This window comes from Halichoerus grypus, chromosome 2, assembly GCF_964656455.1.
Source record: "Halichoerus grypus chromosome 2, mHalGry1.hap1.1, whole genome shotgun sequence".
NCBI lineage: Eukaryota > Metazoa > Chordata > Mammalia > Carnivora > Phocidae > Halichoerus > Halichoerus grypus.
The window spans coordinates 26,996,179-27,009,468 of record NC_135713.1 but is presented as its reverse complement, the minus strand read 5'-3'; the positions used below and the strand labels follow the sequence as shown (position 1 = coordinate 27,009,468).

Genomic DNA, 13,290 nt, shown 5'->3' with positions numbered 1-13,290 from the left:
CTCTTGGGAAGCCACACACATATGCTTATGAATGCACCAAGAATCAACAACAGAGATGCAAAATGAAACAAAAGTTTATTTTCTGCAATACCTTCCGTAAATTACAAAGGCAAAAATGCTAAACTACAGCATATAACTTTTCAATATTTAACCAGAGTACTTAAAATAAATATGCATCCTGAAACAAGATAAAAGGCTACACTTTGTCAGGCGTCCTACAAAATGTCTCAAGTTTTATACTCTGCAGCATTTCTGTGCGGGGGCAGGAGGAGGGGTTTGCTTGTATTAAGGGCTGTGACAAAAAGTCCTTTCACATTTCTTTGGAGCATTTTCGAAACTGCTGAACTATACACAACTTAAGGAAAGTAACACCAAGCTTGAAAGCCATTTTTGCTTTGCTGTCCTTGGTCCTCATCCAATAGAGATGAACACATCCTCCAAAACAGCCTAGCACCCTGTGTGCCCAGGCGGCCCTACGGCACGTGGGCCCTGTCAGGGCAGGCCTCGGCCCTTTCCATTATATACCTCGGAGAGGTCCATGCTCAGCTGACATCCCTCCTTAAGAACAATGCCATAAGGAAGCTGCGATCAAGTTCAAAAACACTTTTAACCTGAAAGTAAAGTGAACAGAAATACTTTCCCCCATGACCTTTGCTATGCACCATCATGTGTACCATATTGGGATTTTTAGTTTCAACATTGGAAAAGTGATCGGTACTAACAGTCCTTCCAGAGATCATTTTTACAGGCGCTGGTAGAGCTGGGGCATTCAAAAATACTCAGTGGGTAACAGGAGGATTTACCGTATTCAGAAATGTGCTACAGTTCCAAGGACACAATGGCAGAACGTCTAGGGATACCGGTGGCAGCTCGTGTTGAGTTTGGAAAAGGAATAAATACATAACTACCCTTGGCTATAGCGGAAAACTCTGAAGAAAAAGTTAGGCTTTAAAAAAAAGTCGCAAGCACGGTTACCTAAAAATACTTTGTTAATAGAGTCTAATGTAGATTTCACTTATTTAGGGGTTTAGCTACGAAAACATCTTTTAAGAGCCAATAAAAATATTGTAGAGAAAAAAAAACACTTTTAAAAAAATTGAGGTTAAGAACCATGAGGCATTTCTTTTGGCTGTAAACACGCAGTTTACTGTCCCTTGTTGAACACGAAAGTCTGGATTCCTGAGCTTCGCGGATAACAGCAGGAGGCCAGTTTGCATAGAAAATCTGCACTATGTCAACAGTTTGCTTTAAAAAGAACTTCTAAGGACAATTTGCTTTTGTTTTTCAACTTCGGATTTTAGCGAATAGTCTCATCACACCATGGGACCAAGGAGCGAGCAGCGTGATGAGCTATATAAGGCAGATGGGGGGAAATGATGGAATGAGAGTTTTTAAAATCCACAGGATATCACAATAAAGGCTCTTCAGCGTGCACCACATAACTAGTGCCAGACTAATTTGGCCAAAAGTTGAATCGTGTTTTAGGATTGGAAACCAAAGGCAAAAAGAGCCCTCCGGTGCTGAATGGCACGGCCTGAGTGTGGGAATGAAAGCCACGTGGAGCGCAGGTGTCAGCATATCCCTCTGGGACCACGAAGCCCCTCAGCCGGTCAGCCACGGAGGAGGGTGCCCACTGCCAGCACCAGGACCAGACCCCCGGGTGTGGCTGACCCCAGCTCCGGAGTCGGAAGGGGTAACACGGTGTGTCACCTCGGCTGCTGAGGTCTCTAAGCGGTTCTGAGGACAGTCTCCCCCAGGGCCCGGTCCTCAGAAAGCTGCCTTTGGAAAGGGAAAAAGCTCTGCGAGGCCACGGCGCAGACCACGAGTGAACACAATGGCAGTGGCTGCCGGCAACTCCAGATCTAATGCAAAGATGGACAACAAGGGGGCAGTGTCCTGCCAAGGAATCCATTTTACTTCTTCTGGGACTGGTTTTTACACATGGTAAGGATCTGCTTCAGTACTTTCTGGACATCTTCGTCCATCTGGCCCTAGGAAATTCAAACAAAGACAATCATTAGAACCCAAGTTGAGTCCTGGCGGTCTGACCCCTAGGGAATGTGATGGCTGGGTGAGATGAAGCCCTTGGCTTTTCCCCCAGATCTTCCAAAGGAATGTTAGCCCTATCGATCCCCACATTTCTATGAGGGACTGAGAGAGAGGGCCCTGCTCTTCTCCCTCTGGAGGATGATGAGGCTGGGTCTACCAGAGCCGCCAGGCAAAGGGTTTCTGGGTCTCAGTTGCAAATGTGAGCCCAGGTAGCCAAGCCACCAAGAGTCATGCGGTGAGACCGTGCTGACTGCTCTAAGAACATGGGCACGCCTGAAAATAAAGCCTAGGCTCCTCCTCCTGGTGGGGGTGGAAGCCACATCCTCCTTCGTTTCTCAACAAATGATGAGGCGGCTCTCCATCAATGGTGTAGGGCTCCTGACAAAATCCAGAGCAAAGCAATAAGCATTTTAAAGCTTCTCAATGTAAAAGATTCTCCTTGAATTTTCATTTGTTCTACTAGTTCAGCGATGGGAGTCTGGGTGACATCTGCCGTGGTATTTCTTTAGGATGCCCAGACGCTTCACGGGCTGTTAGCATACCTGCACGGCGTACAGAAGATGCATTCTGTAAACAGATATGACCTCCTGGTGGTGTTTCTTGCATTCCTGGAAAGAGATGGTTTGACGTTGTTAAGAGCTTAGGAGACCTTTAAAGAACAAAACCAAAAAACTATAAGAAAGCTGTGGCCAAATGCTACCCAAGTGATTTCCTCCCGCAAATGCTAGCATATGAGGCTTTTAAAATTGGTGTGGGCTCACTGGGTTGTATATTTCTGAACACTTGTCACTATTTGTAGGGAAACATTTGTCGATATTCTTAGGGGAAAAAAATCTACCGATTTCATATTTTTGGTATGTCAACTCTAGGAGAAAATGCATGAAAAAGTAGTTATTACATAATCCCACCTTTGTTGCAAAAAAATGTTTGTATACCTACTTATGCAAATACACAGACACATTCTCACAAAATAAATGGTGCAAAGAAACATACCAAATGCTAAAAGTGACCATCTCTGAGTGGTTGGATGATGGACTATTTTTATTTACAGAAACTTCTCCAGAGTCTTCTGTATTTTCCAACTTCTCTACAATAACCAAATATTAATTTAATTTTAAAAAATCTATTCTTTTAAAAGGAGCTATTGGTTTCTCACTATTTGGCCAGTCATAGAGTCCCCAGGGAGCTCAATTATTCAGCTGTCAGAGTACCCAGGAGACGAACAGGGTGGTGGCACCAATCTCAACTGGTTCCTCAGTACAGCTGTTCATGCTTGTTTCTCCTTGTTGAGTTATTATTCCAGTTCCTCTCAGTAACTATTTCAAGAATCTTCACTCAGCTCTGAACTTTTCTAAGGAGATGGTTTTCCTCCTATTTCATGATAAAAATTGAGACTATCATATATAGATCACTTCCAAAGTCTACAAAAGTCCATCAATATCCTTCTCACCTCCTTCCTATGAGTGTCAGAACATGACATGTCCTTCCTATTCAAGGACAACCTTGAAACCTCAGTCCTTTGGAAGGTCACACCATTAGAAGGTGGGCTTAGGACCTCCCTCTGTGTTGCTTCCTCTCACCTTCTGGATACCTCCACTCAATTATTTAAAACTTCATCTTCTGGTCATTGTCCTCCTTTCCATCCCTGTATCTGTCATCATTTGGATGATGGCGATACCCACATGCATGAGCCACGAACACCTCGGTCTCAGTTTCCCCAGTGTCCACCTCAATGACTTGCTCCTCCTCCTTCCAGCCATACACTCTCACCTGCCTCTGTCATTACCTCTGAAATCTCAAAAGAAAGCACCTCACCCTCTGGTCACCAGCTCCTCTCTTTCCAGAAAATCTACTTTAGGCTTCCCCTGCCTCCTGCTGTGGTTCTTCAGCCCATCAGACACTGGCTCCTTGGTCACTTCTCTAGGACAGCCCACTGCAGTCCGGATTCCACCCCACCACCCCACTGGGTCTGTCTTTGCCGAGGCTGCCAAGGGCCATCTAAATGTCACATCCCAGTCCTTGCTGCCTCCGACCTATCCCTTCAAGACTCAGCACAAGCATCACCTCCTGCACGAAAGCCTTTCGAGACATTTCCTCTGTATGCCTGGAACATGTTGGACAACTCTCTACCAATGGAGGCTGACCACACTGAAAATATGGAAAGTCATTGAGTATAAGTTCGGTGAAGGTGGGGACTGTGTCTTACTCACTTTTAGATCATTAGCACCTTGTAGAATATCCATTAAATGTGTTGAAAATTGTATGAACCACCAGCATTTTATCTATAAGTGTGTGATAACCGCTTCATCAGAAAAATGACCTGCACAACACAACAGGGAGCTGCTTCTCCTCCCCTGATCAGTCCTTCACTGCTAGAGCTGGTAACACAAAAAAGCTAGTTGTGTACTCTGTGGCCAGCCAGCGTAAGGACTGCAGAAACCTGAATTCACCACTATCAAGTCTATACTGAAGACATCTTACAACCTAGGTCCTGTTTGTCAATGGAAACTAGAGATAGTCCAGGACAGACCAACCCTTGGCTTCACGTGGAAAATGTAACATCCCCGTGTCAACTAAAACTTTCACAAATGTTGTGGGAGGTGAAATGATGACCCTCCAAAGATGTCCGCGCTCCAATCCCCACAACCTGTGGAATGTTACCTATATGGTGACAGGGACCTTGTAGTTGTGATTAAGTTAAGGATCTTGAGATGGAGGAAAAGTTTATTCTGACTATCTGGGTATCCCTTAAACGTAATCACAAGGGTCCTTATAAGGGAGAAGCAAGAGGAGGAGGAGATGGGAGGGCAGAGCCAGGGGTGGAGTGATAGGCTTTGAAGCTGGAGGTAGGACCCATGAGCCAAGGAAGTTGGGTGGCCTCTAAAAGCTAGCAAAGGCAAGGAAATGGATTCTCTCCTAGAGCCTCTAGAAGGAACCAGCCTTGCTGATACCTTGCCTTTAGTGAAACTGATTTCACACTTAACATCTCCAGAGTGTTTTCTCAAAGATTTTTATTCATTTATTTGAGAGAGAGCAAGAGTGTGAGCGAGTGCGATGCGGGGGAGGGGAAAGAGCAGAGGGGGAGGGGAGAAGGACAAGCGGACTCCGCGCTGAGCACAGAGCCCCATGCAGTTCCATCCCAGGATCCTGAGATTACTACCTGAGCCAAAAACTAAGAGCCAGACACTTAACTGAGCCACCCAGGCGCCCTGATCTCCAGAATTTTAAGAGCACAGATTTTTTTTAAAACCAAGTCTGTGTTGGTCTGTTACAATAGTCATAGGAAACAAATACAGACACGAGAGGACTTTCCCAGGTCAAATAAGGAGAGGAGCCAAGAAGCAGCTTCAGATGCACAGATACACACCTATCAGAGATCCTGGCCCCTAATAAGAAAAAGTTCTTGCCACTGCCAGAGACAGTAATGACCATGGGAGAAAGACGGAGAGGGGGTGAACAGTTAGTGGATGCGTAACCACGAAGCCTGCGCCACTGTCCTGCCGATTCCTCCCTTCTCAGAGGTCCGGGTGACCCATCTCGATGCAGGCAACGCCCGGGGATGCCACCACGCCCTCCTCCCGCCCTCACCCTGGAAGTCTTCAGTCAGTTGCTCTGCGGAGCACCACTCCCATAGGTTGGGACTCTTCTCACCCCAGCCTGCACCCCTCCCATCTCCAGCTGAGCTGGTGCGTAATGTGCGCGGCCCACCGCCCAGCAGGCAGGGAGAGAAGCCCACTCACAGCCAGCTGGTTCTGGAGCTGTTTGACCTGCTGCTGCAGCGCTTCCAGCTGCTGACTCTGCCTCTTGGATGAGCTCGCGGAGTACGAGAGCTGTGAGAGGCTGTTTAGGGCCTCCTTCAACTTGGTGACTTCCTTCGACATCTCACTGATCTGGCGAGAAAGGAAAACTATCAGTAGGCAAGAAAGGGCCTGCAGAAGCAAAATTCCAGAGCGTTCCAAGCCTTGAACAGAGCCTCTCATTGGCCTCTGGGACTCGAGACTTTGGAACAATTTCTTTTTTTATTTTTTAAAGAAAGCCCATAAAATGAAATAGGTAACAAAATCAGCAAGCCCACATGGCCCTCTAAGGCCATTATATTCAAATAAGGGCCCCGGATTAAATCTTGTGCTTTGAGGCATGAGGGTAACAAACGCTATGGCACTGATATCCTTTTTCACTCTGAAAGGGGGGTTGTTGAAAAAATAAATCAGAACCAGGATTTTAGGCATCCTTTATTTGGAGACAGCTATGCCCTCTTCAATAGCGCTGACACAGGCAATCAGGAAGAAGTTCTAGGAACCCTGATTTCTCTGGACATCTTGCTTTAAAGTAAACACAACTCCCCGCAACCCAGCCTCTGCCTTCCGAATCCCTGCCCCCTTGGCTTTGGAAGCTCTTTTTGAAATCTTCATTATATTAAAGGAATAAATGATCAACAGTGCTCTGACCAGCGCCCTTCGGAACACCTGACCCAGGGGACTGGGGATGCAGAGCCGATTCAGGCTCGGCACTTTTCTCCGAGTTGCCCCCTTTGTTTTCCTCCTTCCTCCAAGCCATACCCAGCCCCCCTCTACTCACCTGCTCCCCCCAACCCCTGCCTTCCCCTCCTATCCACCTTTGCCAATGAGGGCCAGGGAGGGTGGTTCTTCCACGGACTCAGGGGAAAGCTCCTGGAGCTTAGGGAAGCAGGATTAAGTCTGGGAATATTTAGGTTTCCATATGATGGAAGAATCTTTCTGGATTCCATAAGAGTTGAAGTTCAAGATGGGTCACAAATGCCTTTCAGTTTGTGGGTTCACTTCTGATCCCTGCCACTTGGCAGAGCTGTAAAATCATTTTAAAAGGGAAAATATGTGCACATGTGAAAATGCTTTAATATAAGGGGACTGATAGACAATCAGTGGGTTTTTTTAAACAGAAATGTCCCACCTACTATTCTTAATGTGGCCGTGGGGACAGACGGAGTCACATGCAGAGCTTTTGTGCATTCACAACAGGTCAGTGCTAACCAACGCTAAAAACGTTAACTGTGGGAAAGGCTTGCTAGCTAGAAATGGGACAGCAATGCGATCTCACCAACCTTCTTGTCTTTATCCTCCTCCAGTTTGGAAGAGCTCTCCGACTGTCTCTTCATGTCTTCCAGTTCTTCCTGAGCATCCTGGAATTGTTGACGAAGTTCATTTGCTTCCTGCTCTTTGGCCTTTAAGAGAGCCTGAATATTCTCCTTTTCCCTTTTCATTTGTGACACCTCACTTCTTATCTGGGTAAGCTCTGAATGGGCCTTCTCTTTCTCTTTTACCGAATCCTTCAATTTTGAGGCCAACACACTCATCTCACCTTCTAACGATGACTGGAGCTTTGCGTAGGCAGACCTGGGCACCATGGCGTCCGTCATAGCGGCCTTCTCTTCTAGGAGCTGTTTCTCCAGCCTTGCCACTTCTCCTTCCTTGCTTGCAAGGTGCTCTTTGAGACTGCTTATTTTTTCCTCCATCTCTTTGGCGGTAGCCCGCAGCGTGGTTATCACTTGCAAATGTTCTGTGATGGAGACAGAGTTCTCTTTCTGGGCATCCACCAGCTGTTTGAGCTGGGTCAACTCATGCAACACCTTTGAGTACTGAGACTTCATTTCGGACAGGGCCTCTTCTGCCTTAGCTCTGGATACGTTTGTCACTTGCAGCAGTTTCTCATGCTCCGCTTTATGGATATAGTCAGCTGTTACGTCTTCGAGAGATTTCCTCTTCCTGTAATCCTCCAGCTCCGCCTGGGCTTCTTTGTACAGCTGGGACAGCTCGCTCACCTGTTTGTTGAGTTCATCTATCATCCTGTTCATGGCCTCTTTCATGTCCCCGGCTTCGTCCCCAGCCTCCTGGGTCGCCTGACTCTTTAGGGCATCTTTTAATTTCATGATTTCTTCTTGGGCCTCTTGGTACTTCTCAAACAAAAATGCTTTCTCCTTATTCATGTTCTCAATAACAGAGCAATACGAACTTTTCATTTCCTCATATTCTTCCACGGGAGGCTTGATGACCATACCTTTCTCCCTCTCTACAAGTTTTTCTTCTAACTCCCTCACCTTCTCTTTATTTCTTTCACTTTCTTCCACTGCATTCTGGAGGTCCTGCTTTAGCACATCTATTTCCTCCTCGGTGATCCTTAGCTCTTGGAGACGCGAATAACTGTCCACGCTTTCGGGCGAGACGAGGCCCAGTTTCATTTGCTTCTGCACATTGAGGACTTCTTTCATTGCCTCCTCGTACTTGCTCTGAGTTTCTTTCAGTTTCTGGCTGAGGTCGGAGCCGTTCTCAGAAATCTCCGCACTGTTTACGCACACCGATTCAGCCCTTCTGGACTGGAGCTCGGCCCGGAGCTGCTGCTTCTCCACTTCAGAGCTCTCAAGTCTCTTCTGCAGGTCTTGCAAAATCTCTTGTAGTTGCTGAATTCGGCCATCGCTGTCGCAAGTGGATTTACTCGAGGAATGTGGTAAGACGGGTGGAGAGGATTTGGAGTCTGGGGGAGAGGTGTCACTAGGTTTGCCCAGGGGTGGAACCAAGTCAGTTTGAGTGGAATGGTAGGATTCAAAGCTCAGGTCTGCTTCTGCCTCCTTGGGTGACTTGGCCTGGGAAAAAGGCAAGAAGGAAATGGCACCAAAAATGTGGTCAGGTGAACAAGCAACTGGAAGGAGAGAACAAATCCAGAGCTTCTGTATCAGAGAGCCACAGGGTTCCTTTATGTGTACTCTTGCCCCATGACAAAATATGGTCCGGGACATGAGAGGCAGATTAATGACTCTGAGCTTATTGTATGCTCTATTAGGACTGCTGATGTGGGCCACTTTAAAAACACAAGATTTGTTTTGGCCCTAAAGCCTCTGACTCATAATTTTTCCTTTGCTTATATTATTCCAGTTGCCGAAAGGGGCAATGGGCTTATTAGTACAGCTACTTCTTATTTAAGTTCTTAAATCTGCTAAATGATCAGCTCTACTAAATGAATGGGTAATTATACATGCATACGCACACACACATATACATATATGTCATCTATAACATAGACTAAGCATATAATTATGTATAATTGACCAATTTAGCAATTTACAGAAATGTAGTTAATGAATACCTCCTTTCTCAACAGATAATTTGAAACCGTAAAATGCTCAAGGCTAACTATATTAAAAAAAGAAGAAACTATATGAGATGTTTAAAACAAAGTATCATCTGACTAACCTGAAAAAACCCCATTGTCTGACACTACAGAAGAGTCTGTGGTAGCAATCTCTGTACCCACCTGTAATTTATCCTGTAATTCCTTATTGTGTAAGGTAAGAGAAGCGACTTTCGCTTGCAACAGGACAAGAAGATCTTGTTGGTCAGCTTCAGAACTTATATCCAATAAGCTATCAGCACCTTGGAAAAGTGAAAAGCAATTTAAAATAATATTTAAAAAAATTAAACCAGTCCTTCTCTGACCTTTAACCAAGTCACTTTCTACCCAATCCAGGGCTTATTCCTGGTCCTGACTATGAAAGAAAGCCTCCAGCAGCTGGGTAGACAAACAGCAATTCTCGGGTCCTGGGGTTTCCTTCCTGGGGTATTCCCAGCACAGGACCAGAGGCCTGGACGCATACAAGCTCATCTGAAAACTGATGGGATTTGTTCATATATTTTCCACTCACCTGATTAAGTATCGTACCTTGGTTGCTTTTTGTTCCTCCCATGCCTAGTAAGTCTCATTTCTGTGAATCCTTTTAGAAATATGCTGGTTTACTTCTTATCCCTACCACCGTTACTCTAGTTCAAACTTTATCACCCGGCTTGGAAATCCTGCAAACAGCGCTGTAACAAAACTCTCTCTCTCTCTCTCCATAGTAAAAATATCGCCTTACTCAGGCTAATCTTCCTGAAACATGCTTTGATAGGGTCAGTCCTGTGGTTCAAGTGCTTTAATCACACTCTCTCTCCAAAATTAATCTCCAGACTGCTTCCTCGGGTTAAGGCTTCCATCATCTGGTGCCAATGTACTTTTTCAGGTGTATGGCCCTTGATCTCTAGTAACACATCTTCCTCAGATCCAAACTTTCCATCATACCCTCTATATTCTCAACACAAAGCTGCTGCTTTAATTCTTCATGCATGGGCGCCCGGGTGGCTCAGTTGGTTAAGCGACTGCCTTCGGCTCAGGTCATGATCCCAGAGTCCTGGGATCGAGTCCCACATCGGGCTCCCAGCTCGGCGGGGAGCCTGCTTCTCCCTCTGACTCTATCCCCTCTCATGCTGTTTCTCTCTCTCTCTCTCTCTAATACATACATAAATAAAATCTTAAAAAAAAAAAAAAAATTCTTCATGCATACGACTGCCCTTGCAGCATCTCTTTGGCTAGGTCACTTGTAGGCATCTTTCAGGACCCAGCATTCGATGACCCGATGACCACCCCACCACGAAATGGTCACCTCTGGATCCCACAATCCTACTGTCGGTAAACTACCACTTTTTGACATCCTACTGATTATCATGCTGAAATGGCATCTAAAGCAATGCTATTCAATGTGCTGAGACAAGAACCTTGTTTCAGAATGTCATTCAGCACACCTCCTCCTTCATACAGTGTTCCTATGGAAAAAAAAAAAAAGTGCTGGACAAAACTGTGTGCTTAGCAGTATCGCTGGATGGCTTTCTGGTGCAAACCCCTTATTTCCTGTAGACTGGCAACAGTTTACAGACCACAATCTGAATAGCACTGACCTACATTCTTTACCATTATTTTATTATTTTCTCACAGGCATTTAATGCAAAGATGAAAACTTTACTCTTAATTTGGAAGGATACAAAATGACATTTCTTCATAGAAATGTTTACTTCTGATGTCTGGTGCCTAAACCACAGCTTTATAGAGTCCCCTTGACATAATGTCTGCTGAGTTTGGAATAAACCAGAGGACTGAGAGCATGACTGTAATTCTAAACTACAGAAATTACTTCTCAAATACAATGGAGGGGTGCCTGGGTTGGGTGAGTGTCCGACTCTTGGTTTCAGCTCAGGTCATGATCTCAGGGTCCTAAGATTGAGCCTTGCATCAGGCTCTGTGCTCAGTGGGGAGTCTGCTTGAGATGCTCTCTCTCCCCCTGCCCCTCCTCCTGCTTGCACACAGGCTCTCTCTAAAATAAATAATTAAAAAAAAAATAAAATACAATGGATGGTTTTTAAAGAATCCAACGTAACAAGTGTTCAATTAACATGGATCTCTGCCAGGAATTAGAAAGTTTAGTATTTCTAAATTCTGTAAGTTAAAAGTTCCAAACATATGAAATGCATAATAGGCTAAGAAAGTGAATGTTGAAGCAAAAGGAGCTTTAGAAATAATTTATGTGACATTTTAAATGGACTCTGGGGGTACTATACTACATTCTTAGAGAGTAAACCCACAGGATGGACTCTTAAGGCAATGAATGAAACTTTGTCTTGGTGAAGACAGTATGACTGTGTGTGACTTCATTAACACTTTGTCTTTGCATATATCTGTTTAAAATCCAAAGTGGGAAAGTTAGATCGTGCAGCCACGGAAATGCTCAGTTGGCTCTCCTTTCAGGAAATAACTTGCTGCCCAGTGGCAAGGACTGCTGCTTGCTGACAGCAGCAGAGGACCTCATCGCAAAATAATGTTTTATTTAAAATGCATAAAAGGGGGGCACCTGGGTGGCTCAGTCAGTTAAGGAACAGACTCTTGGTTTTTGGCTCAGGTCATGATCTCAGGGTCATGGGATCGAGCCCCACTTCGGGCTCTGCATTCAGGGGAGCGTCTGCTTGAAGATTCTCTCCCTCTGCCCCTCCCTCCTCTTGTGCATGAATGTGCTCTCTCTCTAAAATAAATAAATCTTTAAAATAAAATAAAATGCATAAAAGAGAATACCCAGGCTATAGTAATTTAAGAGCTGATTTTGTAATACACCAAATAACCAGATCTGGCAGCAGGTCTAGTAACTGCCATATTTCTAGCAGAGAGTGATATTTCCAGATACCCGCGATAAGAGTAAGGTGACATGACATTATCTGTGAATTCTCTTATTGGCAAAGTCACCGGTCTGCTAATATCATTGGGGGTTATTTGTCTATATTCATAGTTGAAGGAAGTTGCTGACATTTAGGGACAAATGAAAACAGAGATATATTTTTTTCACATCCATGCTTACAGACTCCTGAAAATCCAGGTAAAAGCCTCCAGAAGTAAGGAAAGTGTCAGCCTGTGTAGTATTGGCAGCTCTGGGGTCCCCAGGGCTCCCCAACCTCCCTGCACTCCCTCCCGGCTTGGCCTTTGCTCTCTTTAAATGGCCATGGACTACAGACCTGTCAAAAGGACAAAAACAGCTCTCCCTTCATCTTACCTGTAGTGCTGTCACTTAGTCTGTCTTTGTTTTCCCGTATAGAACTGATCTCAGCCTGCTGGAACGCAAAAATGACTTAAAAGAATATTCCTGACTGTAGTATTCCACAAGAGAAGCAAGCAAATTTCCCCCCTGAGTTGACACAGAACAGTTAGCCTTCTAGAAAAAGTTAGAAAATCCCCAGGAAAGAAAATATTTTAAAATATAAGTGAATAAAAGTGACAATTATCTACTGAGGTATAATCTCTAAAACGTTAGGTTCCAGAGCATGTAACCTCAAAATATTTTTCAGAAATTTCATGTAGTAAGTATAATACAAATATCTTTTAATGTAATAACTTTATGTCTTTGTCCTAAAACTTGAGATGGCAAATATTACTTTCATAGTGAAATACAAGTTTTACCTGTCTGGGTAATACATTGATTAAAATACATTAGAACTATTTTTTAGCTTTACTATTTTATACATTAATTGCTATTAATGTATTATTATTAATATTTCTAAGAGAAATTGTAGTAAATAAGACCTGTCAGGGAAGATAAAGGTAATTTTATAAGGGACTAAAAAGCTTTATGGTCATGGACTGACAATCCTCTAAAGATTTCCTCTAAACCTTTGTCCTTGAATATCTGTCTGCTAAATACATTGCAAAAATTCTTGCAACTTCAAAGCCAGACTTTCATTTCAAAACAAAATACAACGAGTTGCCAGAAATTACTATGTTTCATCCAGATGAGCCATAGACCTGATAAGAGAGATAAGTTTTCAGCAAAGGAACTTTTGTGAAAGCCCAAATGCTAAAAATAAAGTGGCTCATTTTTGGCAAGTACTCATCTTTACAAAAAGCTGTCTTTTCACTTTATAA

At 44.3% G+C, this 13,290-nt stretch overlaps 1 protein-coding gene across 6 annotated transcripts in view; it reads right to left on the bottom strand.

The window, feature by feature from the left end:
* Positions 1-56: 56 nt before the first annotated feature.
* Positions 57-13,290, bottom strand: part of RAI14 (retinoic acid induced 14) — a 140,214-nt gene continuing 126,980 nt past the window's right edge. For 4 of the 6 annotated variants that reach the window (XM_078066617.1, XM_078066618.1, XM_078066619.1 and 1 more), the window contains 6 exons: positions 12,425-12,482; positions 9,334-9,452; positions 7,130-8,665; positions 5,790-5,939; positions 2,592-2,657; positions 57-1,991 (listed from right to left, as the gene is read on the bottom strand). In XM_078066617.1, the coding sequence (XP_077922743.1) occupies positions 1,914-1,991; positions 2,592-2,657; positions 5,790-5,939; positions 7,130-8,665; positions 9,334-9,452; positions 12,425-12,482 (2,007 nt within the window). In that variant the 3' untranslated portion in view covers positions 57-1,913. The remainder of the gene's footprint in view (positions 1,992-2,591; positions 2,658-5,789; positions 5,940-7,129; positions 8,666-9,333; positions 9,453-12,424; positions 12,483-13,290) is intronic. The other 2 variants (XM_036107437.2, XM_036107439.2) reach the window with 1 other exon arrangement.